We start from the raw sequence: 27,290 nt of genomic DNA, 5'->3' as shown, positions 1-27,290 counted from the left end.
AACCTATTATTCTATTTCATTCTGCCTTTCCAAAAGGCCAGTAGGTGGATCCTCATGGTTATCTGGGATCAAGGACATTTGTTAAGTTCCTACTGTGATGAATGGTAGCCTAAGGCCCAGTGCTTTGCCATACAGCCAACAACTTAATTGCAAGAAAAAAGAAGTGGTAAAGTTGTCAGACTATAAGGGCCTTCATCAGGTTGAGGCACTAGGGACCAAGCACACAGGTGGTAAGTGACATTAGGACACCATTTCATGTGGTATCCTAAGAATGTAAAGGAAGCAGTCAGATATGTCCTTTAAAGAACTAAAACATCTCCCAGTCTGGCCTCTCCACTGAGGCAGTGCTAAGTCTAGCCCATCCACGTGTCAGCTTCTTGGCTTGATCATCAGTTATTGACCTATAATTTCATGTGGCAGCTCTTGGTGACCCATTGCCCTTCCTTTCTTGCTGGGCAGCACCTCAGGCTGTTGGAACACACTGTTTTGTTGTTGTTAATTTCCAGTGTTAATTCACCTCTTTCTCACAAGTACCTTAAATCCCTCTCCCTCCCAAACACCAAATGTTGTCTCAACATTCTGAAAAGTGTGCTGTTTCAGGAATCCTAAAAGGTTAGCTAAAAATAAAAGCTTCTTACTGACAGTGAAATAAAAACACTTCCTTGGAACTTCAGATATGTATTTAAATAAACAGTTGGAGAAAAAGAGAGATGACCTGTGAAGATTTTTATTTTTACTGAATAGTTACTTGTTTATTTTTTTTTTTTAGATTTTTTAATTTATTCATGAGAGACACACAGAGACAGGCAGAGACACAGGCAGAGGGATAAGCAGGCTCTCTGCAGGGAACCTGATGTGGGACTCAATCCCAGGATTTCGGGATCATGACCTGAGCCAGAGGCAGTTGGTCAACTACCTAGCCATCTAGGTGCCCCTCGTTCCTTCGTTCAAAAGTTGTTGCTCCCTGGTGACCTGGTACACCAATCACTCTGTGAGTCTGGGGCCGTAGAGATGAGAGGCGTGATGGCTGTCCTCCACAGACTCAGCCTGGGAAGAAGAGTGGTGGCAGGGGTATGGGTCAAGGGGAAGTGCACCGAGAGGGGTCTGGAGCAGAGGGAGGGCTACCACATTCTGTAGGTAAGGGTAGCCCACTGAATGGAATGTCCCTAAGCTGAGTCTTGCATGGTAAACAACAGAGCTTGCCCTATCACACCATCCCCAGGCAGAGGTGGTCAGGACCTTCCAGGCAATGTATGGGATGTGAGTGAGCAACTGGTATGTTCAGGCTGAGCCTCAAGCCAATCTACATCCTGGGTCCTGGGCTAGAAAAGCTAGCCAGAGAGTGACTGTGGTGGCCAGTAGGCCCTCACTACAATGATCCTTGTGTACCCTGCTTGCAGGCCCGAGAACCCTCTACCCTCCCTGCAGGTGACGAGACTGTGCCTGAGCACATTGGTGTCAGGAAGATCATTCTGGAGTCAGTGCTGTGAGGGTGACCCTTTAGAAGGCCACAGTACCCATCATCCCAGAAGACATAAGACACAGCCTGAGCAGTGGAGTGGTGACAGTGAGCATGAAGGGTGGTCAGTGAAACTTGGGATAGTTGATGGGGAAGAAAACCCCATCCCAGGGCTCCAGCTTGTGCACCAGGAGGATAAGATGCTGTTACTGGAGAAGGAAGCATGGAGCTCCAAGGAGTTCCAAACTGCAGTGGGTTCTGTGCTCTCCAAATCCCCCATGAGGTGGGCCTTCTGTGTGCTCTGTGTACCCCTTGTCTTCTACTCGGAGCCCCGAGAATGCTTCCTGCAGCTGTCTCACAGGTGAAGCACCAGGTTAGCTGCTGCAGAGATTCAGGAAACAAAGATCTTGAAGCCTCATGTCTTTCACATATTAAATGTACATTGTTCTGCCTTCTGTCAGCTTTAAGCAGTCACTAAGGGAAGTCAGGTTCCATAACACAGTCTTCGGCTAAATGTGAAGATTATATTATTGAAACAAGATCTTTCTAGCTGATCGTACTCCAAATGCATGCTTTGGTGCCTGTAAAATCTATTTAAGGCCCCCTGATTTCCCCCTTCTATTCCTCCATCCACCAGAACTGTTAGAAGGAACTTTTAAAATAAGGAAGTGGTTAAGAAAGGAAGAAGGTATCAAACGTTTGTTTATTTATGTATCTGTTGTTGGAAATTACCAAGATCGATTTCAGGAGCATAGAGTTCAAATGCATGCTGAATGACCAAAGAGAAGGTATCATCCAACAATCATTTTCTATTCTGAAAAGTCAAGTAATGAGAAGCAGACTCTTAATTTAACCCAAAAAGGAAAAAGGAGGAGAAATTAGGAAGTAATATATTCAATTATGGGAGCTCTTTGCCAAGACCCTATTGATTTCATGTTCTGACAATTTTAGTTAAGCCTTAGCAGTGAAAAGATTTAGCAACAGGTCAGATCAAACATGTGTGGCCTCCTGCTCCTGGAACTCTTGTGTGTGTGACAAAAACAGGTCTTCACTAAGAATGTGCTCCATCTTTGGAGTCTCTTTGGGGTTTGTTCATATTGCCAGGCCCAAGACCAGAGCTTGGAGGACATTGCAGGTGAGAGAAGGGGTTGCAAAGACCCTGGCAGGCCCCAGAAAACCCAACAGACACCATAACTGCAGAGCAGCAGGGTGCTGACCAGGAGCCTTGTATCCTGTTTTTGCATAGATCCCACTCTATTGAATTCTTGCAATTTCTCTGCCCTCTGAATCTAGTTTCTTTTCCACTCCCTCCCTCCATGTCCACATCTACCCTGACTACCCATCTGTGTGAAGGGGCTCCCTGATGTGGTCATTGGCCCTGACCACTGTGATGGGTGCTGGGCTGGTCGCAGTCCTGCCCTGGTCAGAGCCCCGCTTACACCACAGCGTGGGAAGGAAGGGGCTTCCATGGATGGATGTGCTGCTTGGCGGGGGCCCAGACCACATACAGGAGGAGGTGCTATCAGGAGGCTTCCTGAGTCAGGAGGAGGCAGTCAGATAGGGCAGAGGGCAGATGGAGAGAAGTACATGTGAAAATATATGAAGCGAGAGAGGGAGTGTGTCCTGGGACTGGATGTAGTTCAAGGTAGAGAGGAGCTGTGGGGTGTGTGTGCACGCGTGCATATACATATGTCTTCAAATGTATGTTTATTGAGAACCTGAACCCAGCACCATTGGGGAAAGAGAGCAGCTGTCTGTAGGGAAAGCCCCTGTGTGAACAATGAGGGCCACGTGGGGTGACGTCTTTGCTACCCAGGATGTGGGAGGATGTTAGTAAGATAGGTTTCTCTGGCTGTCCTGGAATTGCAACTCAGGTTCAAAAGACAGGTGCAAAGAATCTACTCCCAGTTCAGAAAGCTGCCAGTGGGCTGCCGGACTCAACACCCTGCTTTCTGTGAGGCACTAGTAGGGAACTGACCGACACCTGGCCATGGATGCAGGAAGAGGCTGGGCGCTTTTGGAGAAGGCAGAATTCAGCTTCTTGAATGGCTGGGGTGGGGTGGAGAGGGGTCTCCTTCCCAAAGCCAATCAGAGGAAACCAAGTTAAACCGGGAAAAAGTTCTAAAGAGAAAAGGGAGAATGAATTTGGTGTGCAAACATGTAAGAAAGGGGAAGCAGTGCATTTAGCCCAGGAAAAAAGATAGAACAATCTTTTTTTCCTGGGGTGAAGGGGCAGCGAGGGAGACCAAATAACAGAAAGGAAAACTGTAAAAGGGCAGGAAAAGCCCCAAAAAATAAAAACACTAGAAAAATAGAAAATATGGAACATCAGAAAAATTTAAAATATTAAAGGGTGAAAGTGGTTGAGTAAGGCTTGAAACAGAGGCAGAAAGAAGAACGAGAGAGACAGAGAGAGGGGGGAACTATACAAAGATTTTTAACAAGAAAGATATGGGCAGCCTGGGTGGCTCAGTGGTTTAGCGCCTGCCTTCAGCCCAGGGCCTGATCCTGGAGACCCAGGATTGAGTCCCACGTCGGGCTCCCTGCATGGAGCCTGCTTCTCCCTCTGCCTCTGTCTCTGCCTCTATCTCTCTGTCTCCTCTCTGTGTATTCTCATGAATAAATAAAATCTTTTTTAAAAAAAGAAAAATATAAAAATAAAAATAAAGACATAAAGGAGCACCTGGATGGCTCAGTCGGTTGAGCATCCAACTCTTGGTTTTGGCTCAGGTCACAATCTCAGGTGGTGAGATCGAGCCCCGTGTCAGGCTCTGTGGTAGGTGTGGAGTCTGCTTTAGATTCTCTCTCTCCATCTGCCCCTCCCTGCCCCTGAAAAAAAAAAAAAGAAAAGAGAAAGCAAAGGACAACATAAGAAATATAAGAAGGCAGAAAAATATATAAATGTCCCTCTAAACCCCCAGCCCACTCCTGAAAGACAAAACAGAATATCAGGTAGGAGGAGCAACAGGAAGGCAGGGAAGTAGGCTGAGCAGGTGGGGAGTGGCCCTTCCTGACCTGGACATTAACTCTGCTAGGACACCCCTAAAGAGGCAGAGAAGCCTGTGGCAGGAGCATCGCCCTGCTGACACCTTGATTCTGACTTCTAGCCTTTAGAACTGTGAAAGTATAACTGTGAAAATATACATTTCTGTTGTGTTACATCACCAGGATTGTGGTCGTGTATTACAGCAACCTTAATGTAACTCCTTAGTGTGACTTTACCTGTTCCTATGCTCACAAGCTAGGTAAGTTCCAAGCAAAGAAATAGGACGACAAAGATGAAAAGGCTAGCTCAGACTGTATTTTTTTTTTTTTAATTGGGAAACCCAATAGCTTTCATAGAAGCACTACCCGGTAGATTTCTCCCAATGCTCCTTGGCCATGGGGGCTACACATCTAACTCTACCTGTAAGGGAGTCTGGAGAGGTGAGCATTTTTTAAAATCAATTTTATTTTATGTATATATAATCAATATATATTAAAATTGACCAATTTTAAGTGTAGAATTAATGAGTTTTGAAAAATGCATATAGTCCTATAGTCACCAGCACAGTCTAGATATAGAACATTTCCATCACCCCAAAAAGTTCCTTTATGCTCCTTTGCAGTCAAACCCTCCCCCTGCTCTGACTCCTGGAAATCACAGATTTTTCTTCTCAAATAGGATTGCCCTTTTAAATAACTTAATATAAATGGAATAGCATAGTATATCGTCGTTTACATTTGAGATCTATCCAAGTTGTTGGGTTGTATTATTAATTTGTTCCTTTTTATTACATAGGAGTTTTCCTTTGCCTGGATGTACTATAATTGCTTTATCCAATTGGTGGATATAGGATTGATTCTCGTTGAGCTATTATGAATGAAGTTCCTATGAACATTCTCATACAAATCTTTGCATAGACATATATTTTTATTTATCGTGTGTAAATGTCTAAGAGTGGAATGGCTGGGTTCTATGGTATGTATGTGTTTATTTATGAGAAACCACCAGACTGCCCTCCAAAGTGGCTGAACCATTTTGCCATTTTACCATTCCCACCCACAATGAGTTCTAATCGCCCCACATCCTCACCAATATTTCATATTGTCAGTCTTACTCATTTCAGCCATGCTAGTGGATGTGTAGTGGTTTCTCATCGTGGTGTTAATTAGCATTTCTCAAATCTATTTCATGTGTTTATTTGCCATTCATTTGTCTTCTTCAGTGAAGTGTCTGTTCAAACTTTTTGCCTATTTGTTAAAGTGGATTTTATTTTTTTACTATTATTGAGTTGTAAGCTGTCTTTGTAAATTCTGTCTAGACATACTTATTACTATACACGATTTTTCAAATATTTTCTCCTAATCCATTGTCTTTGCATTTCCTTAACAATGTCTTTAAAGAGTAGAATTTTAATTTTGATGAAATTCAACCTTTTTGTGTCTTATCTCACAAAATCTTTGCCTATCTCATTGTCATTAAGATGTTCTCCCATGGTTTCTTCTAGGATTTTATTTTAGATTTAGCTCTTACATTTAAGTTTGTGATCCACTTCAAGTTAACTTTTTAATGTGGTATGAAGTAAGGGTTGAGGTTCATTTATTTATTTGTTTGCTTTTGTATGTGGATGTTCAGATGTTCTAGTGCTGTTGAAAAGACTTTTTCCCCCCATTCAATTACATTGGTACCTTTGTTGAAAATCAGTTGGCCATGCATGCATGGCTCTTTTTCTGGACTCTCTTTTTTCCCCATTCATCTATATTTCTATTCTTATTCCAATACCATACCATTGTGTTTACTATAGCTTTATACCAAGTCTTGAAATAAGTTAGTGTGAATCTTCCAACTTGTTTCTTTTTCAAAATGGTTTTGATTATCCTAGGTCCTCTGCATCTGCATATAAGATTTACAATCAGTTTGTCAAGTTCTACACACACAAAAGTGTGCTGGGATTTTGCTTGGCATTGTGTTACTCTATAGATCAATGTGAGAAATGACATCTTAGCAATGTAGAGTTTTCTGGCCCATGAGCACAGTAGAGCTCTCTCTTCATTTGTGTGCTCCTTTTCAATTTCTTTCTGTGATGTTTTTTCCTTTCTGTGTACAGATATTGCGTGTGCTGTGTACAATGTATCTGTGAGTATTTCATAGTTTTGATGCTATTGCAATGGTATTTTTATTTCAGGTCCAAATTGTTTATTACTAGAATATAGAAATTCAATCGATTTTTTTTTTTCAAAATCTTGCATCCTGTGAGTTTGCTGCTTAATTTGTTAATTAGGTTTAGTAGGTTTGTGATACATTCCTTAGGATTTTTTACATAGAAAATCATATGTTTTTTTGGATGAAGCCAATTTTACTTATTCCTTTCCAATCTCACACCTTTAATTTATTTTTCTTGCCTTATTGTCCTGGCTGGAATCTTCAGAACAACAAGTAGAAGTGATGACAAACATCCTCATCCTCCCAATCATAGAGAGGAAAGCACTCAATCTTTACTATTAAGTGTGATGTTAGCTGAGGTTTTTTGGTAGATCCTCTGTAGGGAGATAAGTATTTTTAATTGGATATATTGCTGCCCAAAGCTATTGGGAGTATTTCTAGAAAAGAAGGGAGAATGGACATGGGCATCCATCAAAAGGGAGGCTAATGGGTTTCTTTATGGTCTCAGCCCTGTTTTAATTGTGTGATGATTTATTAGGAAATAAGCATTCATTTCCATTAGAGGTTTTAAGTGCGGAATATGGTTCACGTTACACATGACCGTGTGTGACAATGCATCTTTATAAACTGCATTTGGGGGGGACAGGTGTTGCCAGGGAACCAACTCCCCATTAGTCCATTGGGAGGCAGTGTAGCCTGTGGTTAGAAACATGGGCTCAGAAGCCTCGGCGCCTGGTCCCAATCCAGCTCTGCAACCTGGGGCAAATTCCTCAACTTGTGTCAGTTTTCCACCTGCAAAATGAATATATCAAAAGATATCAGCAATTCCTACCTCAAGGGCTTCTGAAGACTCAATGAGCAAATGCAATTAAGAGCTTAAAACAGTGTCTGTTGTCTGGTGCATTTAAGAAGGCTTTAGTTTGCATAAGGCTAAGTCACACAACTTTTCAGTAGCAGGTTTACTTCTTGAAGGAAAGAACAGCCATCCATTTCAAAGAAATCCAGAATCTCCGGAAACCTCCTATTAAGGTTTTGTAAGGAGAGAGAGTTAGATACTTGATTTTGGATATTGGTGCAATAATAACATTTAAAAATATTGTACATCGCATAGGCAATTATCAGCTGGGTTACAATTGTGGGCATTGACACTCCAGAGTTCACATTGAGTCTGCACCTAAAGGTTGAACCAGAGTTTGACCTTCTGATCTGCTTGTTTTGATCACTTTATAGTGAGCCCACACACTGTTCCGGGCTGCCCCACCTGCTGTGTGGACCACTGTGCAGCTCCCAATTGACTTCAGTCTATTATTTCTTGCCAATTCTCAGTCAGTCTGTCACTTTCCTGGGCATCTGCCTTTCTCTCAACATGTTCCAAGTCATGGGTCCCATCCTTCACTGGAGGGTGAGTCATGCCAGCCTTCCTATCTGGAGTGGGGTGCAAGGGGACAGTTGCCAGCAGGGATAAGGTTACTTACAACCTGCCCATGTGGGTTCTGCTGCAGCACTGTGATGCTGACATATAAGGAAAAGCACTTAGGAGCAGGTTGGCAGGCCTTCAAGGACCTTTCTCCTTAACTTGAAAACTTGAAATGGCCTTTTTTTTTTTTTGTCTTATACTTTTTGAAAAAAAAAAGATTTTATTTATTTATTCATGATAGACACACACACACACACACAGAGAGGGAGGGGGTGGAGAGAGGCAGAGACACAGGCAGAGGGAGAAACAGGCTCCATGCAGGGAGTCCGATGTGGGACTCGATCCCGGGACTCCAGGATCATGCCCTGGGTCAAAGGCAGGTGCTGAACCACTGAGCCACCCAGGGATCCCCTGTCTTATACTTTTTGAGGGTTATAGCAAGTTTTGTAAAGGGTCCTCTAGCATTTTCTCATCTGAAGTCCCATCCTCATACAGGGTCTACCTTGTCCAGCCAATTGTCTATTGCTGGTTCTCTCTAGATCTGTCCAGTAAAAGACTCCACTGTATATGCTCAGTTTTTTAAAAATTTAAGAGTGCCCTCAGTTCTGTTTGGACACATCTGCACAATATCTTACCCTTCCACTCTCCTTCCCATACAATGGTGGAGGGCAGCCTACACATGTTTAGGAGAGCCTGTCCACCAGGCTCCAGCATGGATTTCCCAGCGTTTTCATCTACAGTGTGGTGGGTAGAGCTTTGAGACAGGAGTGTTTGGCCAGGTCTTGTCCTCACCTCTGCCAAAGATGTTCTATAGCCTGTTCCTTGGGAATGGCATTCTCTCCCACACCTTTTCAGCTGTCATTTCAATACCAGTACAGAGGGATATTGATTCAGGGAGCAATACAGATGTCATCATCTCCCTTGACTGTCATGAGATGCCCCAGTTAGGTGGGGACTCCAAGACATGTGTGACATGGTCCTCCAAACTGTGCCTGCTGCCCCAGGTAATCATGCTAAATTATACATGAGTAGAGGCTTTCCGCAGTGCTGTTTTTCCACTGCAACACAAAGCACTCTGTTGTAGGAGGACTTTGACAAAGCCAGTCCTCCAGGCTCTGCAGGAGCTATGGGGCTGCAGGAGGCAGGTTACTTTCCAACCATAGAGCCCGGTGTGTGAATTTAAAACAAATGGGAAGCAGATGCACAGAATCCAACTTTCTGAGTGTTATTTCTTTGGCCAAAGTGCTGAAAATTTAAATATCAAACTGTTAGGTTTTTGAAACAAAACAAAACAAAACAAAAAAAGGCAAGAAGAAGCAGAAAAGTCAGAAGTGACAAATTTAACACTCTCTCTGGTCAGATAAAAATCTGCCCTTAGCTCCACCTAAATGACTAACTGCCAGCTTCGTGATTTGGCGTCTTTCTCTTTGTGCATTTTCTTCATTCTTATCTTCTCCCAGATATAGTGCCTCACTTCTGGCCAACTAACAAAAAAAAAAAAAAAAAAAAAAACATGCAGCAAAACAACTCCCTTCATTAGAGTGATTGAAAGACCATCTTACACAGCGTAGACCTGCTAAGGGGACCCGTCAGATGGATGGATAACGTGGCGTTGCTGTGAGCGAACTGCGCGTGCTGGTGTGAGCCCCTCACGCACATCAGACGCGGCCACTGCCGGAAGCCAGTTCTGAAGACCTCACAGGCATTTAAGAAACAGCTTGAAGATGATGTACCTGCCTACGATGGAAGGGCGAGGGGAGTGAGGGCAGGTTAGTTTTGCTGCAGATTAGAGTTATGGAGTTAGTTCTGGTATTCACAGATCTTCAGGCGGTGAGTGGCCCAATTAACACAGTGTCACTTTATCTGTCGCTGCACTCTCCCCTTCACATTGTTTCCTGAATGCCTGTTACATCTCAAGAATTGGCAGCTGGCAGTGGCCGTGTTTGATATGGGCGGGGAATCGCCATAAACATGTGAACTGGACTCAGTACATTTACGGCATTTCTTCATCTAACAAATAGCTTCTGTGGGGCGTAGAGGCCAGCCTTGCAACATACCCAGGCTTACGGTTGTACTAAAAATGTGCACATTTGTCATCTGCCTTGCTTCTGAGTTCTCTTCTCTGAGGAGATCACCAGTAGTTATTTTTATTCTGTCGATTTGACAGGTGATGACCAAAAAAGAGGACTTTTTCAGTGCCTGGAACTCGTGTCTTCATCATGTTGCCTCCTTGTCTCTGGCACACATTCACAGAGGTCAGTTGGCTCTCATTGAATGTTTGTACTTGGGCAGCTAGGAGGGCTGCAAGTTATCTGGGAATAAGACTGCAGACGAAGGACAGTCCCCATACCAGTCAGAGCCCTGTGTTGAATGTAGAGGCCCAAAATAACTTAACCCCCAACTTACCAAGGACACTGACTAAATGACACCCACAAAACCCAATGCTAAACTCCAGGAAAAGAGCATCTAACACTACCCGACAGCTGCCAAGAGCGCTGGCTTGTTAAGAGCCAGCTGGCAAGTGGTGGCCCTCTCAGCAGAGGCCCTCTGCCCAATAGGGACTGCCATTCCCAAGCAAACAAACCAGAGGGTGCACACACAGATAAAGGGAGGGTGTTTTAATAGGATCGCTGACCGAAGAATATCAAGTACTGCAGCTAACTGCTTAAACCAAATCCTCGAATTAGTGAGAAACTGGTTCAGCCTTTTAAAGCTGTGGCTCTCAACCAGAGGTGATTGCACCCTCCTGGGAACATTTAATGATGTTTGGAGACATTGTTTGTTGGCACAACCCAGCAGAGATTGCTGGAAGATAGAGGCCAGGGATGCTGCTGAACACCCCACAGGCTGTGGACAGCACCCATAGCACAGAGTTATCCTGCCTAGATGTCAGGAGTGCCAACACTGAGAAAAGCCTGAGTGTCCATTTTGACCTCAACAAACCCAAATCACATAAAATAAAATGAAACTTTGAAAACAAAGTAAGATCTATCAAGACATGACAAATTATCTTTGAACATTTTGTGTAGCATCAAGAATCATTCGTTCATTCATCATATACTCTTACTCCATGGCGGGGAGTGGGGGGGTTGTCTTAAAAGAAAAAGGCTTTTGCTGTGCTTGTTTGCCATGTGGGGTTTTCCATCACACCAAGTTTACTGCTGGCCCTGGGAAGGCAGGGTCAGATTTGGTCCCATCATAGCTCTGGGGCCCAGCTTCCAATCCTGGTGTGTCCTCAGGGCACCATCTTATGGGGTGGAATTCCTGGAGGGGTTCTGTTAGGAGTCAAGCCAGCCACCCTGAAGTGCCTACATCCCACCCCACCTCACAGCCTGGCCACCACCCTCCTTCCCCAACCAGGCAGTAGCAAGAGAGCAGAGAGCCATGTTATTTATCACTGTGGGGCTGCCCAGGCCCCTCCCTGAGAGCTGACAAGAGCCATATTGGGGTGAGTAGACTGAGCCTGGCCTCTCTTCTCCCTCAAGGCACGGTCCAGTGCTTGGGACCTGGTGAGCCTCATGACACATTGCTCAAGAGTATGGACAGGAATAAGAATATGCAAGTGAATGTGCCAGGAGCACAGGTTCCTCATGGGGTCTGAGGGCATCACACCCAAGGAGCAGCCTTTCTACACAGCGACCACATTCTTTTATAACCACAGCCTCATTAGCACCCCAGACTTGAATTGATTTGCCCCTTCTCCCCGGGGAGTGAAAGGAACACAGAGTGGGTCTCAGAGGGGCAGAGGAAGAGCGAAAGATTCCCTCCCCACAGGTCACTGGGGCATGGGATTTCGTTCCCTCATCTGTGCATTCAGAAATTTTCATTGGTCTGCACATCCACAGCATATGAAGCTCAGGGGAATTGCCTCCCCGTAATCAAACTCAAAGGTGACAGCTCTATAAACCAGAATGCCAGTTTATTCATTACGAATGAAACCCCAATTTGCTAAATCATCCATACAGGCTCCGTCCTGTGGGGAAATCTCCATGTGGAATTTAGTTACAGTCATAATGTTGCAGAAGGTTGGGCTGTCCGGACAACTCTTGGAGGAGCATCTGAGTGTCTGTGCTGGCCTGCCTGCCACCGAGGCTGGGTCCTGGAGACCACAGGTTTTCTGCTTCCTGGACTGTCCTGGTGTGCTCAGCACCAGCTTCACTCCCTAAGGAATTTATAGAAACCACTTCTCTGTTGGTGGGTTATTTTTTCTGATTTGTTGATGGGGCTAAAACATACTTGGGATATAGAGCAGCACACGAGGCACCTTTACTGATGGCAGTTACGTCCCAGGCCACCTTCTTTACTCTGCATAGACATTTATGGCTTTGCACTCAGAGATGCATGGGCTCCTCCCTCTGTTCCTCTGTGGACTGGCTGCAGATATTACCCTTCCCAGGACATGAACAGGAACCATGTGGAACCCCAGGTGAAACACTTCTAAACATTAAGAGATGGGATTAAATTCGAAAGGGGGCCATCAAAGAATCACTGAACTCACGCCTTTGCCTTGGAAACACTGACCATTACACCTTGAACCACTCATCCCATCTGTTGAGAGCATAATTAAGTTTAGCGTGAGGGTTGGGAACTTGGGCTCCAGAGTCAGGTTAACTGAATGCAGAGGCTTTATTTACCTCTACCCTGCTGTGTGACTGTGAGTGAATTAATCAACCTCTCTGAGCTTTAGTCTCATCTTCATTTATAAAATGGAGATAAGGTGATATTTACCTCATGGGGCTATTGAGAATATACTCAAAAGCCCTTATCTTAGCACTGGATCCATAGTTAGGGTTCAATAAACATTTTTTACCACTGTTAATTACTACTCTATGAAAACCTTCATTGCCATTACTGAAGTGGAACATTTAGATCCTTGTTTGTTAAGAGTGAAAACAAGAGAACAATTAGGCAAGTTAGGTTCCAGTCTAACTTGTAAGACTAGGAAGTCTAACACTGGCAGGAAACATCAAAAATTTAATATTGCTGCAGCACAAAATAAATCTAAATTGACTCCCTGCCTCTTATCGGTTAATAACCACAGTAGCAAAAGTGATCATTTTCAGGAAATTGGCCCCCTTCGGTGTCAGAGGAAGACTTTTTGCCTGTATAAAGTGACAGATTAAAAATAATAAGAATTAGTTCAATGACAGCATCTAGAAATCCCAGGAATGTTTGGAGATAGAGAAAGCCATCGTAATGAGGAGACCTGAACAGACACAGGATGGGCTCTCATGGTAGGAATGCGCCAGCGCTCAGTGCGCAAGGACAATGCAGTCGGCATATCATTACATTTAAATAGCGTGCTGCGCCTCTGCCAGAGGTCCCCAGGGGATGGGAGAAGAAGTAGAAGGAGCCCATCTGTCTTCGGTGACCCGGTCCAGATGTTGCCTTTGGAGACTTTCAAAGAAAGAGCACAAAGGAGAGAAGGGAAGGATCAGTCCGTGAAAGCACAGACCTTAACGTCACCCCAGATGAAAATGAACTCAGAATCTAGCCATTTTTATTAGGAACAAATGGAAAAAATGCCTCCTGGCATCAGTATCCGTTGTCACCTCAAGACTTGGGAAAGCCATGTTTGAAATAAAAATGTTAAGCAGTCTCTAGTGGTTTCTGAAGTGGGATGTAACCATTACAATGATAAATTGTTATTTTTCTGTGATACACATTTTTATCTTGCCCTAGAAAGAGCAGTTCTGAAGCACAGTGCTGTCTGAACCCCTAAGGGTGTACCGATTCCTAAACAAAAAAGAGAAACTAAGCACTTTTATTACATAAATTACATCTACCACTCTCCAGCTCCATGCAGAACTGTCTCTTGGTTTTTCCCTTCTCTAAGCCTGTAAAGTGTTCTCATTATGCTACAGAAGTCCTTTTCCTGGTTCTTACTAACATGACTAATAATTTAGAATGTTCTCATTAAGAGCACATTGTAATTATGATTAGAATATATAAATAGTGTGGCTTTCTGTCTATCAGAGGGTTAACTTCAGACTTCTCTCAGGGATGATTTGTTTCCAAACAAGACTTCCTTTGTTAATAAAAATGTGATCATATGTGTTATTAAAGCATTATTTCGGTATTTTATCCGCGAGTGCTTGTTCCAGTATTCTTCATGGGATCAGCACTTTTTGTCACCATTGTTAATGGGGCTAGTCTTTAAACAAACTACATTCACCTTGATTTCATTTTAGCTTTGGCATTCATCTTCCAGGGAACTGTGGGAATATACTTACCACCTCACTGAATGTGCATTTCATTATTCCAGCTCAGAAAAATAAAATGCCATAACTTCATCCAGGAATCCGTGTGAATTTAGGTCCTTGTCACTCGCCTTACACTCAACGACAGAAGTGCCCCAACACCCTAAATCCTCTGCACTTGAGGAGCAAACCTGCCCCCCTGGGGTGGAACCAAAGTTGAAAGTCAACACATCTTATTCAAATACAGAATTCTCCAGTGTGTTTTGCTACTGTTGCTGGAGATGGAGGTCTGGCAGGTGGGGAAGGAGGAGAGGTACCACAGGTATTGTGTTGGCTGGGACAACCTGTGTGCCTTTTTTTCCCCATAGGGACCCTCTGAGTGGGATGATCTTTAGAAGCAGTCCTAGTGCACCCTGACAGGTGGTCAGAGGTGGGAGGGAGGAGCTTTGGGTACTGCTGCCCCCGATGCTGGCCTTCCTCTATATCTAACACCCCTTAAATATGTAGGTGGTAGAAGCAGGTGAGGGCATCTAGAGAGCCAAGAATGGGCAGGCACAATTTGCATCAGCATCTTGGCAACCCCAACACTGGGGAAGAGAAGGACCATCTCCAGCTTTGTTCCCTCTGTCCAGATCACACGGCTGAACATTAGACCCATTAGCTCCTGAGAGCAAAAATTTCAGTGGAGTTGAGGGCCCCCCACCCACTTCAGAGCACGTGACCTCCTCTGCAGGAGGTGCCAGGTCTCTAAAGCCCAAAGTCTGGGATGGCAGAGAGGGGCTGTCTGGAATGCCAGGCAGTGGCAACAAACCTGGAGAAAAGGAAGTGAGACCTCGCCTTCCCTGAGCCGGCACAAGATTGCTCCAAGGCACAGAGATGAGAGTGGAGGCTCTTGCTGAGGGAGGCACCCAATGAAATGGAGACCATTTTAAGTAGGAGCATAGGGCTACTTTGGGCTAATGTAGATGGTGGCTCTTACAAAAAAGAAAAGAAGAAGAAATGCGACTGAATTTGAAGCGTTGCTGTATGCCAACCCTTGGCAGAGCATGCAGCACTGGTTTCATGAGCAAATGGACACAGGAAGAGAAAGTTCTACGATGCAGACTGCCCAGCATCATACCACATTCCTAGCCTTTCCCGTTCTGGGAAGCTGGGTGAGATGAAGCGTGGCTCCCAGGCTTCTGTGAATCCACAGAAGAGTTCTTCAGCATCATAAAGGTTGCTCCTGTCATTAAAATGCTGGGGTTTCTCCACCCCGCCCCCCCGCCTACCACCCACCCATCCTTGCCTTCTCCACATGGCCCCATAAGTAAATCTGCAGTTTGGATAAGCCCAACCCAGAGACCCCAAGTACTGTTCACCCAAGAAATGCTGTCACACTGGCCTTGCTAGAAGTCTGAGCCCCTGAGGCCCCGAATCACCCCCTTGGGACTGTGTCACTAAGAAAGCCATCTTGAGAGGACTCTGCTAACCCTTCTTTGAAGGAGGTGACAACTTATGAAATCGTTTTATGACAAATGACCTGAGGATTCTGTTGCACTGGGAAGAAGGGGACACGTGGAAAAAGCAAAATCTAACTCTTGGCTAATATCTGTTCTGTGGAGAAGACTATTACGAACAGAATTTAGCTGCAGTACCTGACCCAGATGCTAATAAAATGTCACTTATCCCTGGAGCGCCAGCATCTTGGCCGACTATAAGAATCACTGCAGCCTCCATCTGTTGAAGCCTTCCCCTGTACCAGAGCCATTGTCATTTCTTCCATCTCCAGACATGCTGACAGAGGCCATTGAGAAACTGGCTCAGAGGAGAAACCAATTGCCTAGGATCACATCCAGCTAAGCTGTGGAGCTAGGACTTCGCCCTCAGGCTGGCTAACCCTAAAGCACTGCTCAGTCAGAGCTTTCTAGGCATCAGATATTGAGGGAAACCCTCCCACCACCAACTCTCCAAGGGCTTTCCTTCCCACAGATAAACACCAGAGGCTGGGAGTCACAGCCTTCTTGAACGTTTGGAGATTTTTCTTTGTATATTTATTTAACACATACTTTCCTATGTTAAAGTTGGCCTGTACTGCTTTTTCACTACTCTTACCAAGTTTGTCTCCAAGTAGTGCATCTTATATTTTCTATCTCACAGATTTTCTGTGGGGATTAAATGAAAAATCATGTGAGGAAGCACTAGGGTCCTATAATCATGAGGACAGCTAACATGTAGGGAGGGCTCAGTTTCCAGCCCTGTGCAAAATGTTGTGGCGGGAATATTAATTAATCCCTCAACTGAAGCAGTGAGGAAGGGGCCACTGTCTATCCAATTTCCATCTGAGGAAACTAAGCACAGAGAGATGAAGTAAGTTGCCCAGTGTCACACAGCAGAAGGAGGATTCAAATCCCAGCTGACTGCCCACCTTGTGAGACCCATACATGCTGCTTGGATCTGAATCTGGTTACTCAGCATTGCTAAAGAGGCACAAAAAAGAAGCCCTCCCCACCTTAAACGTGCTGGTGGTGAGGGTCTCCTTTTTTCCCCATCCTATAATTAAAAAATGTACTTTATATTTGTACTACAAAGATCTGATATGCAGTACACACTGACTTTACAGCTTCTGGCACCTAAGTAGTTTCAAAATAAGATTAATTAGTACCCGGGATCCCTGGGTGGCGCAGCAGTTTGGCGCCTGCCTTTGGCCCAGGGAGCGATCCTGGAGACCCGGGATCGAATCCCACGTCAGGCTCCCAGCATGGAGCCTGCTTCTCCCTCTGCCTATGTCTCTGCCTCTCTCTCTCTCTCTCTCTGTGACTATCACAAATAAATAAAAATTTAAAAAAAAAAAAAAAAAAGATTAATTAGTACCCAAACTGGCAGGTGAAAGCAACACAAAAGTAAAAAAGAAACCATTTTTACTGCCGAACTCTGTACTGTGAGTTTTCCTGCTAGGAATATGATTAAGAATAATACCTTCTAAACTGTGAATAAAAATAGGAGCATCACACAAGGAACCCTTGTCTGATCACAGCAGTTCTAGGTATGATTTTCTATTTTAAAAATATGATCCCATATTCTAAAGTGAAACATATTTGCAACAAACATAAATTTAAATTTAGATTTTAAAGGACAACATGTTCTAATCTCACAAAACATTTAGCAAATAACCTTTGAGTTCACATGAGCCACCCACACAAAAACCAAAATGAACTCAGAAAAAAACATAGAAAAAGCAACTGTCTGTTGACAACCAGATTTTCTTTCAGCTCTCAGGGTTTTTTTTTTTTTTTTCTTGTCTATAAATAATCTGTATGTTTCAAATGTGACCATTTTTTTAAGGTGTCTCTTGGCATGTTCTCACTTCAATGTGTTTTAAAAACAAGAAATAACTGTATAAATCATAGGAACTATTGAGTTTTTGGAGGGGAGATCTTTAATATACATGCTCTTCAGATACCAAAAGTGTCACAATGAAACATTAAGATGATATATCCTTTTCTTAGTGCATCTGTTTATCTTTTATGGAATCTGGAGTTTGATAAATCACCAGAGATAAAAATATCATTTTTAACCTATTGTAGATCCCAAATGTCAGGAGGAAAAATAGTGCTGTGTCTCCTCTTAATGAATTTACCTCTCTCTTTGCTTGAGAGTTATGGGATTTTATTTGCAGAGAAAACATAATGCCCTATTAACTTGAAAATGATGGCTTTTACTCAGAAATGTGAGAACTGAAGAGGAAAAAATGCAGCATTCGATCCTGAGATATAATCAAGTAACAAGTTGTAATATATACTTAAAGTGGCCTAGAGTGTTAGATAGGGAAGTGATTACAAGATAACTAACAGCAAGGTTTTCATCAGAATATTCACCTTCCTTTACTGACATGTAGGATTCCTAATTTGCTTATCAAAGTGGACATTGAAAACCCACCAGGGAAAGTTTATTTAACATCAGGGTAAGTAGAGATGGAAGAAGCTTTTTATTGTAACTTTTTTTTTTTCCACTGAAAAAGCACTTGGAAATCTCTCTTAATTGGAAGCCTGGAAAATAAAGAAATCCCCCCAGATTTCTATAATTATAGGTGAAAAGTATTCTGTGCCCAAGAGTGGAATAACAAGTTCATGTGGTAGAGATAGATGGCGTCTAACCACTTCTTGCTGTGATCTCGAGGGTCAAAGTGCATGAACCAGAAAGTAAGCTAGTCACAAAAACATAACATGGAAGAAAAAATGACTTTTTATAATGTTAGAAATAGCTATTTCTTATTATGTAATGCACTTTCTGGATACAATAACATTAAAGTTCCTTGTCTTGTGCACATTTTATAGTTCTTCATTCCTGAGAAGTTTAAGACAAATTAAATTTTATGCAAGTCCATTCTGGGCTATGGACAGATGGTTGAATTTTTCTGATAATTGACACAAAAAGCTTCTGTCAGCAGTTGATTAAGGAGACACTCGGGTTCTGATCTATGCACCAGAGATGCCTCAAGTCCCAGCTTCACAGGACCAGCTAAAGCTGTGAGGACTTGACTTTGGTTTGCTTTAGTCATTCTTGCAAGGAACATGAAGACTGTGTTCCTAAGGAATAGGATGAAGGTATTGCTTCAGACTGTGGGACAAAATGGCGGGATGTCCCATGAAAGTGGAACCTTGCTCTGTCTCTCAAACTCAGTCCCATGAAGAACAAGCATTTAAAATCTAGTCCTGCCCTACCTGAGTCCAGCATCTACTCCATTGTCATTCAGAAACAGTATGGATGTAGAGCCCTCTTCCTTCACTCCTTTTTCACCCCTCCTCATCCAATGTGTTGAAGGCCTACCGTGGCCCAGGAACTATGTTAAGTTCTGGAGATGCAATATCCAGTAGGGAATGGCCCCTGCTCTCAAGGAGCATTAGTCAGAGCTGGAATGACAGTCTCCATAGACCAGATGCTCTGGTAGAACTTGGGAGATACTTAAGTATGGGGTTCACATGGCTCCCTATGAAGTGCTTGGCAAGGCAGTTAGCATTTGAGACCTTGCCTTTTGAAGGATGGGTAAGATTTACCTATATTACAAAGGTGGAAAGGACATTATAAGCAGAAGGAAGAGCAGAATGAGAAGCATGAAATTCATAGATGATTTGGGAGAGCACTTGTGATTTGGTGTGTCTGCAGTGCAGGGTACACTTTGGCAACAAGAGTCGGGATCCCACAGGGCCTTCATAGGCCTAGTCTGGGAGGTTTCACTGTCAACCTCCACAGTCAGTGGGGCTCTGGGAAAGATGTGGAACAGGGGAAGGCATGACCAGATTGGGGGTGTAGGAAGAGTATGCAGCTGTGATTTGGAGGTGAATTGTGACCAAGGGAGGCCAGGCCAGGGTGTCCAGCACACAGCTATGAGGATACAAACTGAGAAGCATTGGTGGCAGGACTGGTAGGGGCCGGGGAGTCATTCTGGAGATGTTACAGGGAAATAATCTACAGAACCTTGAGAGTGATGAGAGGCAAAGGGTGAGGTAGGAGGAAGCATAAGGATTGTACAGAGAGGGCTAGGCTGTCTGGCACCAAGTTAGAGCAGATAGGACCAAATCCAGCCTGGACATGTACAGTGTGGGGGGAATCTGGGGCCTGTGAGTAAGACCCTACAATGGGGAATGGCAGAGAGGCCTGAGGACATAGAGATACCCAAGTTCTGAGCATGGCATTATGTTAAATTGAGAGACAAACCCCTCAAAATGGAACACTGGAGTTGATGCCATACCCCAGGCAATTGCTCACAGCCATCATGTCTATTATCTTCCTGATTGAAATGCTATATCTGGAGTCCACAGCTCTTGCTTTTCCAAAACTTGTCAACTTCTATTCTCTTTGTGGATCAGTGAGGGGGTTGAGTGTGACCTCCAGCTGAGTGTCATGGTTGGAGTTATCTTTACAATAAGGGATCTGCAGTGGATGGGGCAGTCCCATGGGGAAGGCTGTCTGCCAGGGAGAAGATATGGAAATAGTGGCCACCACTGGTGTACACCTTAGTAAGCACCCATTGGCCATGGTGAGGTGAGAGCCACATTGAATTAGCAAGAGAGTACCCCATCTATCTGAGGGTAGGCAGCCTCTCCACCCATGGAAAGATTGCAAGTTCCGGAGAGAGGGGTTCCTTAGAGCTATGCTTTTATCTTTTGCTGAGTGAATGGTCACGTTTGGCCCAGGCTGAAAGGACTCTCTCTGGGAAGTCAGTGACAAGTGTGCCTGCTTCCTCTTGTGACTGTGTGCCAGACCTGAGCCAGAGGTCACAGCTGGCTCTCTTTTATAACCAGCTTCACAGACAGGGAAGAGCCCTGAGAAGGAAGATCAGATGAGCATGTGATGTCACTGGCATGGAGAAAGGGGAGCCACTTGCTTCCCAAGGCCTAGACACTGCAGACAGGATTTGCCCTGTCCCACGGCCTGCCCCTGCTCCCTACAGGAAGTGCCCACATTTAGCCCTTGGCAGCAGTCATCCACATGTCACTCCCATGGCTTAGACTATGGTTAAGGATTCCAAGATGGCAGGGAGGACCTACTGCCATCCCCAACCAGCGCCTGGCCAAACTGACATGCTGCCTGCTAGAAAGATGTAGTCTCTGCTACACCATGCTCTCCATGCTCTCCCCTCTTCGGGCACAGCTCCTACAGATTTCAAAGGAGTGGGCAGGAAATACTTGGCAGTTTATTTGCTTATACAGTTTTCAGGACCTCCTGCTTGCAAGACTTTGGGCTAGGATGATATATGACCCTTCTCAGTGTAGGAGAAAAATAAGATATGAGTACATGTGCCCTCATACGTGTGGAATGTGATGAGCCCATGAGAGGTACAGGGAGCTTGCAGACATCACAGTACTCTGAGATGGCTTCCAGAGGTTCCCTCGGTACTGGGTCTTGAAGTATTAATAGGATCCTAATGTTAGAAGTATGGCAGTGGGGATCCCTGGGTGGCGCAGCGGTTTGGCGCCTGCCTTTGGCCCAGGGCGCGATCCTGGAGACCCGGGATCGAATCCCACATCGGGCTCTCGGTGCATGGAGCCTGCTTCTCCCTCTGCCTGTGTCTCTGCCTCTCTCTCTCTCTCTCTGTGTGACTATCATAAATAAATAAAAATTAAAAAAAAAAAAATTAAAAAAAAAAAAAAGAAGTATGGCAGTGCATTCTGGGAGGAGGCTACAGTGTGGACAAAGGTGAAGGTGACAAAGTGAAGGCCTTGTTCAGGGAATGGCAAGGCCCCTGTTCTACCAGAAGGGGAGAAGGCCAGGAAACAAAACTGAGTTTTGAAAAAGTGGGCTGAACAGGGTCGTGGGGTGTGCTGAATGCTGTGTTACAGCACTTGACCTTTGCTGGGTAGACAGTAGGAGGCAAATGAAGGGACAGCCAGAGAGTGACCCTCAGACCCAGGGTCACTTGAGGGTCACTTCCCTGGCCATGATATACTGGGGAAAAAGACCCAGAGTGGGTGGGAGCAGAGAGTAAAGAACAAAATATGGGGGTGTGGCCAGAAAGCAAGAGGCTGAAGACCTTCAGTGAGGAGGTAACAGAGGGGGTTGAAATGAGGATTTGTGTTAGAGAAGCAGAAGTCCCCCTCTCTGTCCAAAAGCTGTCCCTCTGATGGTGCTGTGGTCCTAGTACTCAGGCAGAGCCTTAGTCACAGAGAACTAGTACTTGTCTGCCCGGAAGAGAACTTGGGCCCTGTGAGCTCCTGTCGTCTCCCAGACATGGGCACGGAGCCGGGGGCGGGTGGCATGTGCCGTGTTCTGTTTGCTCTCTGGAATGGGCCACTTGAGCCAAGACCAGGCTAGGGGACCAGACAGCGAGCCGTGGCACCTTGCCGAGCATGCAAGTCCCCTGTGGGCCAGCTCTACACCCTTTACCACATCTCAATGGGCAGGAGGCTAGAACTGCCCAAACTGCTAATTGACAAGAAGTTAAAATCCCCTGCTCACCCTCCGTGTTGATTCTGAAAACAAAAGTAGAGGTTTTTTTCTGCAAAAAAACCTGAAGGCCTGAAGTTTTATCTGAAGGCCTTTTGTCTCTGTCTCTGTCTCTCTCTCCCTTTCAACATTTCCCTGTTATGTTCTGATGAATAGGTGTGTGGGGGACTTTAGAAGCCTGGAGTGCTAGTTCTACAAAATGAGCTGACAGCAGGCTGTCACGCACAGGTGAGAGCAGTGGGCTGAGGGACAGCCACCAGCATACTCCATGTTGTGCCACAGAGTAAGTGGAGGACCCCGGACCAGAAGCCTCGGGTGTAGGTGCCATGTGAACCTGACCTTCAGACCCTCAAGGGTCTGGAGATGTGGGACAAGCCGCCCCTGGTGCCAGGGAAGCATTAGCAAGGGAGCACTGCTTCCAGAGCACAGTGCCAGCCTCCAGGGTGCTTGGCTGTCACATTCCTCCAGGTGGAAACTTCTGTTTTGGGGCAGATGTCTGCCTCCCTATTTCTGTTTTCCTTATCTTCATTGTAAGTATGAAAGGTGAAAGCCTCCTTCTCCTACCAGAGGGGAGACGCAGCTGGGACCTGTGTCCTCTTTCCAGAGATAGATGGAAGGGCCTGGCTTTGAAGAGGTTTGGGTGAGCCTGTATTTTAGCATCAGGTCTTGTTCCGTATCACAAGTCTGCCCTGCTGCTATGTGTGGGGCCCAGGGGAAGTGTGTAAAACAAGCTGACAAAGTGTTGAAGAAAATATACTCTGTCCTCCTGCCTGAACAAATGTAGCTTCATTCATCCAGAAGGCCAGACTCCAATTTACAGTTCTCAGGCTCAGAAGTTTTGTGCACTCAGCAGCATGGGGAGAAGCATCCCCATCGCAGATCCCTGACTATTCCCACCCCCAGATCCATCCCACACCATGTGGATCATCTAGTCTAGACATACAAGGTCAGTGTCCCACCCTGCCAATGGCTTCCCTTGGCTACCCCCATGAGTCTAGGGATACACACACCAGATGGAGTCCATTCCCAGGGAAGAGACTCAAGCTATAACCCCAGGATCCTGGGTACCTGGAGAAGTGAGGGGCAGACTCCAGGTGAGTACTCCCCCATTGCCCCATGGAGAAGGCTGAAGCCAGACAAATGGTAGAGTTAAAGCTTGGCACCTGGGGCAGGATCCCAGTTCTCCAGGGCACTGTCACAGGGTTTGTGAGAGAAGGTGAAAGAACATTCTGAGACCGCATTCCTGAGCAACACAGCGCCCTGTGTTATCTATTAAGGTCACTTGTGCCTGCTAAGTTAGCCTTAGTTCCTCAACCTTAGAGCCGTAATTCAAAGGGAAACACAAGTTCAATGCTCTTGTACATTTGGTTTGTTTTACTCTCCCCCCTTATTTGCATTAACATGTCATAATGAAAGATATTCTAGGTACAACCATTTCCTTGTTTTAGGGATCTCCCACATTGAAAAATCCTGTCTACCTTTCAGAAATGGCAGCAGGGGTGAGGCTGTTGTACTGCACATCTGAGCCCATGGTGGCCCATAGCCACAAGAGGAGACATCTGTATTTCACGCTGGCCTCTAAGTGTTTTCTCCCAAACTACCATCTTCCTACTTCAACCTGGTCACTTTTTTCTAGGCTCCCCCCACCACCCCAAAGCCGACTTGTTATCTCAAAATCTGTTGTTCTCCCTCTACCATCAGGCCATCTTTCTGTCACACAGAGTGGGTGGATCGAACCAAGAGAACTGTCCTCAGGCAGGTGGAAGCCTTTGCAACCCCCTGCTGACACGAACCACCCCGGGGACCCTTAAGAGGCATTAAAACAATCAATGTAGAATCAAAAACATTTCGCCCAGAGTCCTTGAAGGAGACTCGCGCTGCTGCCACGAGCCTTGTGTTTTCCTGGCTGCCTTATTTTCATCAGGCAGTCAGCCCGTTGAATCAGCAGCAGGGGTAGAGGAAGGTAGATACCACAGATGTTTTCATTTTTAGAGGTTTTTTTTTTCTTTTTTTAAAAAAAGACTTTTTTTTTTTTTAATTCATGAGAGACAGAGACAGAGAGGCAGAGTCACAGGCAGAAAGAGAAACAGGCTTCCTACAGGGAGCCCAATGCAAGACTCAATCCCTGGACACCGGGATCACACCCTGAGCTGAAGGCAGAGGCTCAACCACTGAGCCACCCAGAGGTCCCTCTTTTTTTTTTTTTTTTTTTTTTTCTTATTTAAAAATCGGGGAGGGGAGTGGAAGGGGGAATGAAACATGAACCTTGTTCTGGTGCTTCTCAGCAGTCCTTGTCAATGAGTTAGGCAGCCCAGGCACAGAGGCCACCAGACCTGGTAGAGAGGAGCTGGCAGTGTTTATACCCTCTGTCTTCTCTTGCAATTTGGTAGAAATCAGAGTGGGGTGAGGTGAGCGGTGAGCCCACTGTTGGCATGAAAGCATAGGTCACACTGACATCTAAGGCAAGAGGAAACAGCTGAGAAATCCCTGTGCTCTGCTTCTGCTGGTGCCCAGTTGGCGGGGTTGGCTTTTGTTGCTTGTGTGGATGGGATGAGAGGCGCTCGCCTCGTGAACTCGAGCCAACCAGTTACGGGGAAACTCCATCTGTGGGCCCCGTATTCCCACAGGGCGCTCCAGTCCAGTTCCACAAAACTGGGCGGTGACTTTGGCATGTTGGACATGACATGTATAGACCAGAGTTTGGGAAAAGACACAAGTCTGTCTCTGGAGTACACAGGCTCATTCCTCAGACAAGGCAGTGTGTGCACCTATAAGCCAAAAAAAGATTTAAAGGAAAGAACCCAGGGACTCCTGTGTGGCTCTGTGGTTGAGCATCTGCCTTTGGCTCAGGTCATGATCCCTGGCTCCCCTTGGGGAGCCTGCTTCTCCCTCTTCCTATGTCTGTCTCTCTGTCTTTCTCTCTCTCTTTCTCTGTGTGTGTGTGTGATGAATAAATAAATAAAATCTTTTTTAAGAAATTTAAAATTTGTTTAAAAAAAGAGAAGAATCCAGAGTGTAATGTGTCCCACCAAGGCATGAAATGGGGAAGAAATCCATGTGATGGGGAAAGAGAAAGCTTCTCAAGGGTGCAGAGTGGGGAGCCAGTGCTGTGCTAGACACAGTGACATAGCCTATGGCCTCTCCACTCATCCTCACACCACTTCCACGAGGCAGGCACTGGTCTCCACAGGTGACTGTAGGAATCTAAGGCCCAGGGAGAGCATGTGGCTCGTCAAAGGACACAGCTAGGAGTGGAGGTGAAGACCTCAAGTGAGAGCTATCTGACTCCACCTTGACCAGTTGGGCCCAGAAGAAGGGTAGGGTTTGAGCAGATGGAAAGAAGACTGAGCAGATCATGTGGCCAAGAACCCAGCCATGGATTTATGATAGCAAGGAGCTGGCAAAGGGGGCTTTCCACCAGAGAAGAGGAGCTGAGATGCAGAGAGAAGGAGGTGTGTGCAGAGATCTGGCAGTGCTAGTTCTCCTGTGGTGGCAGCAGTGGGCCCAGGGCCTGGAGAGGGGGATGGGGCATCCATGTTGGGGAATGAGGCAGAAGCATTATGCAGAGTCAAAGTGGCACCCGCGCTGTGAGAAGGGGTGCACTGGGGAGACATTGTGCAAGAAGGGCAGGCTCGGCGGCAGAAGGAAGAATCAGAGATCTGGGCCTACTGGCTGGTGGAAGACAGTTCCACAAAAATGGGAAAATTTAGGGAAGGGTTGACTAGGCATGGAAGTCAACTGGTTTGGATTGTATGTTCACAGTTCAAAGAAATAGCTGCCTTGGCTGGTTGCCACGTCTTGTGAACAACTAAAAGTGTCACAGTGGAGTCCAGCCACAGGCAGCTGGACATATGTCTCTGGGGTCACTACAGAGGAGGAGAGGTGAGAGCAAGAATCTAGGAGCCCTCCAAGGAGGCAAGTAGCAAGCATTTAGATTCCCATGGCCTGTGCTCAGGAAGATTCCAAGTCACAGCATAAACCTTTACTAAGTGAAATAGCTACCTTCAGAAATGTCTAAAGAAAACCTAGCATCTAAATTTGTAGATGCTTAAGAATTTGTATTCTTTACTCATCTTCAGACAATAGAGTTCAATATTTTGTCACACCAAACTATGCCACAGCAAAAGTCCAAAACAGAGCTGATGACCATGTTCTGGGAGTGGGGTTGTTGCTTCCAGGGTCTTCCATGGGCTGGTGAGTTCTGAATGGGTGAGCAAATGCATTCATATGAACTCAGCCTCGCTTGAGCTCTTATCTCAAGCTGAGTTTCTGTTAAGCTCCTCTTACAGGGAAAGTATTATATTTCAACTCTCAACTCTTAAAATGTTTTAACTTTTAAAAAGAATTTAAGATTCTGAGTAATTAATATTCATTTTAGCCAGTTGAATATGGCTAAACTGGATGAGCATATAAAGCAGGCAACACTGACTCCCTCTATTGGTTCTGAGCACATTTTGACTGGATCAGAGCAAAAATTTAGACTTGGAAAAAGTCATCAGCACAAGATACAACTGATAACAGTCACAACTGCACAGAATAACTTAGTCATAGATTAAAAACTAAAGGTTTGTGCTTTATAGGTAACATTGAACACAACACAAAATAATTACCAAGACAATGCTTTCTTCATGAAAATTTGCTCTTGATGATACAATTATCTTCAAAATATCTGCATTTGTAAACATAACATCCAGACATCCTTGGAGTCAGAACAGTGGAGCCAGGCTGTCCCCTAGTCATGAGGCTGGGTATAGCTCTGCGTACTTCTGTGAGCTCTGTGGAAGTTGGGCTGGCCCCAGAGGTGGTCAGAGGCTTTGAATGGTTGGATGGGCCGGCCTGCGAGGTTCCAGGGGAGGGATGGGCTTTGCTCTGCTCAAAGGCAAGTGGTAGGACGGTACCCAGCAGATGGTGGTGAAAGGTTATGGCAGGTAGAAGAGTGAACACTGCTTTGAGTCTAGAAATAATAGGCTCATCTAGATGGTTGACTAAGTTAAAGCCTTAATGCCTGCCAAAAGAAATAGATTTAAATCTGAGGGTGGTAGGGACTCATGGGAGCATTTTATTTTTTTTTTTAATTTATTTTTTATTGGTGTTCAATTTACTAACATACAGAATAACACCCAGTGCCCATCACCCATTCAC

At 45.2% G+C, this 27,290-nt stretch overlaps 1 protein-coding gene across 4 annotated transcripts in view; it reads left to right on the top strand.

Moving 5' to 3' along the window:
* The window catches only part of ACOXL (acyl-CoA oxidase like), a 348,364-nt gene that overhangs the window by 261,253 nt on the left and 59,821 nt on the right, over positions 1-27,290 (top strand). For all 4 annotated transcript variants that reach the window (XM_077843324.1, XM_077843323.1, XM_077843322.1 and 1 more), the window contains one exon: positions 10,190-10,277. In XM_077843324.1, the coding sequence (XP_077699450.1) occupies positions 10,190-10,277 (88 nt within the window). The remainder of the gene's footprint in view (positions 1-10,189; positions 10,278-27,290) is intronic.

This window comes from Canis aureus, chromosome 12, assembly GCF_053574225.1.
Source record: "Canis aureus isolate CA01 chromosome 12, VMU_Caureus_v.1.0, whole genome shotgun sequence".
Taxonomy (NCBI): Eukaryota; Metazoa; Chordata; class Mammalia; order Carnivora; family Canidae; genus Canis; species Canis aureus.
This window is presented reverse-complemented; position numbering and strand designations above follow the sequence as displayed.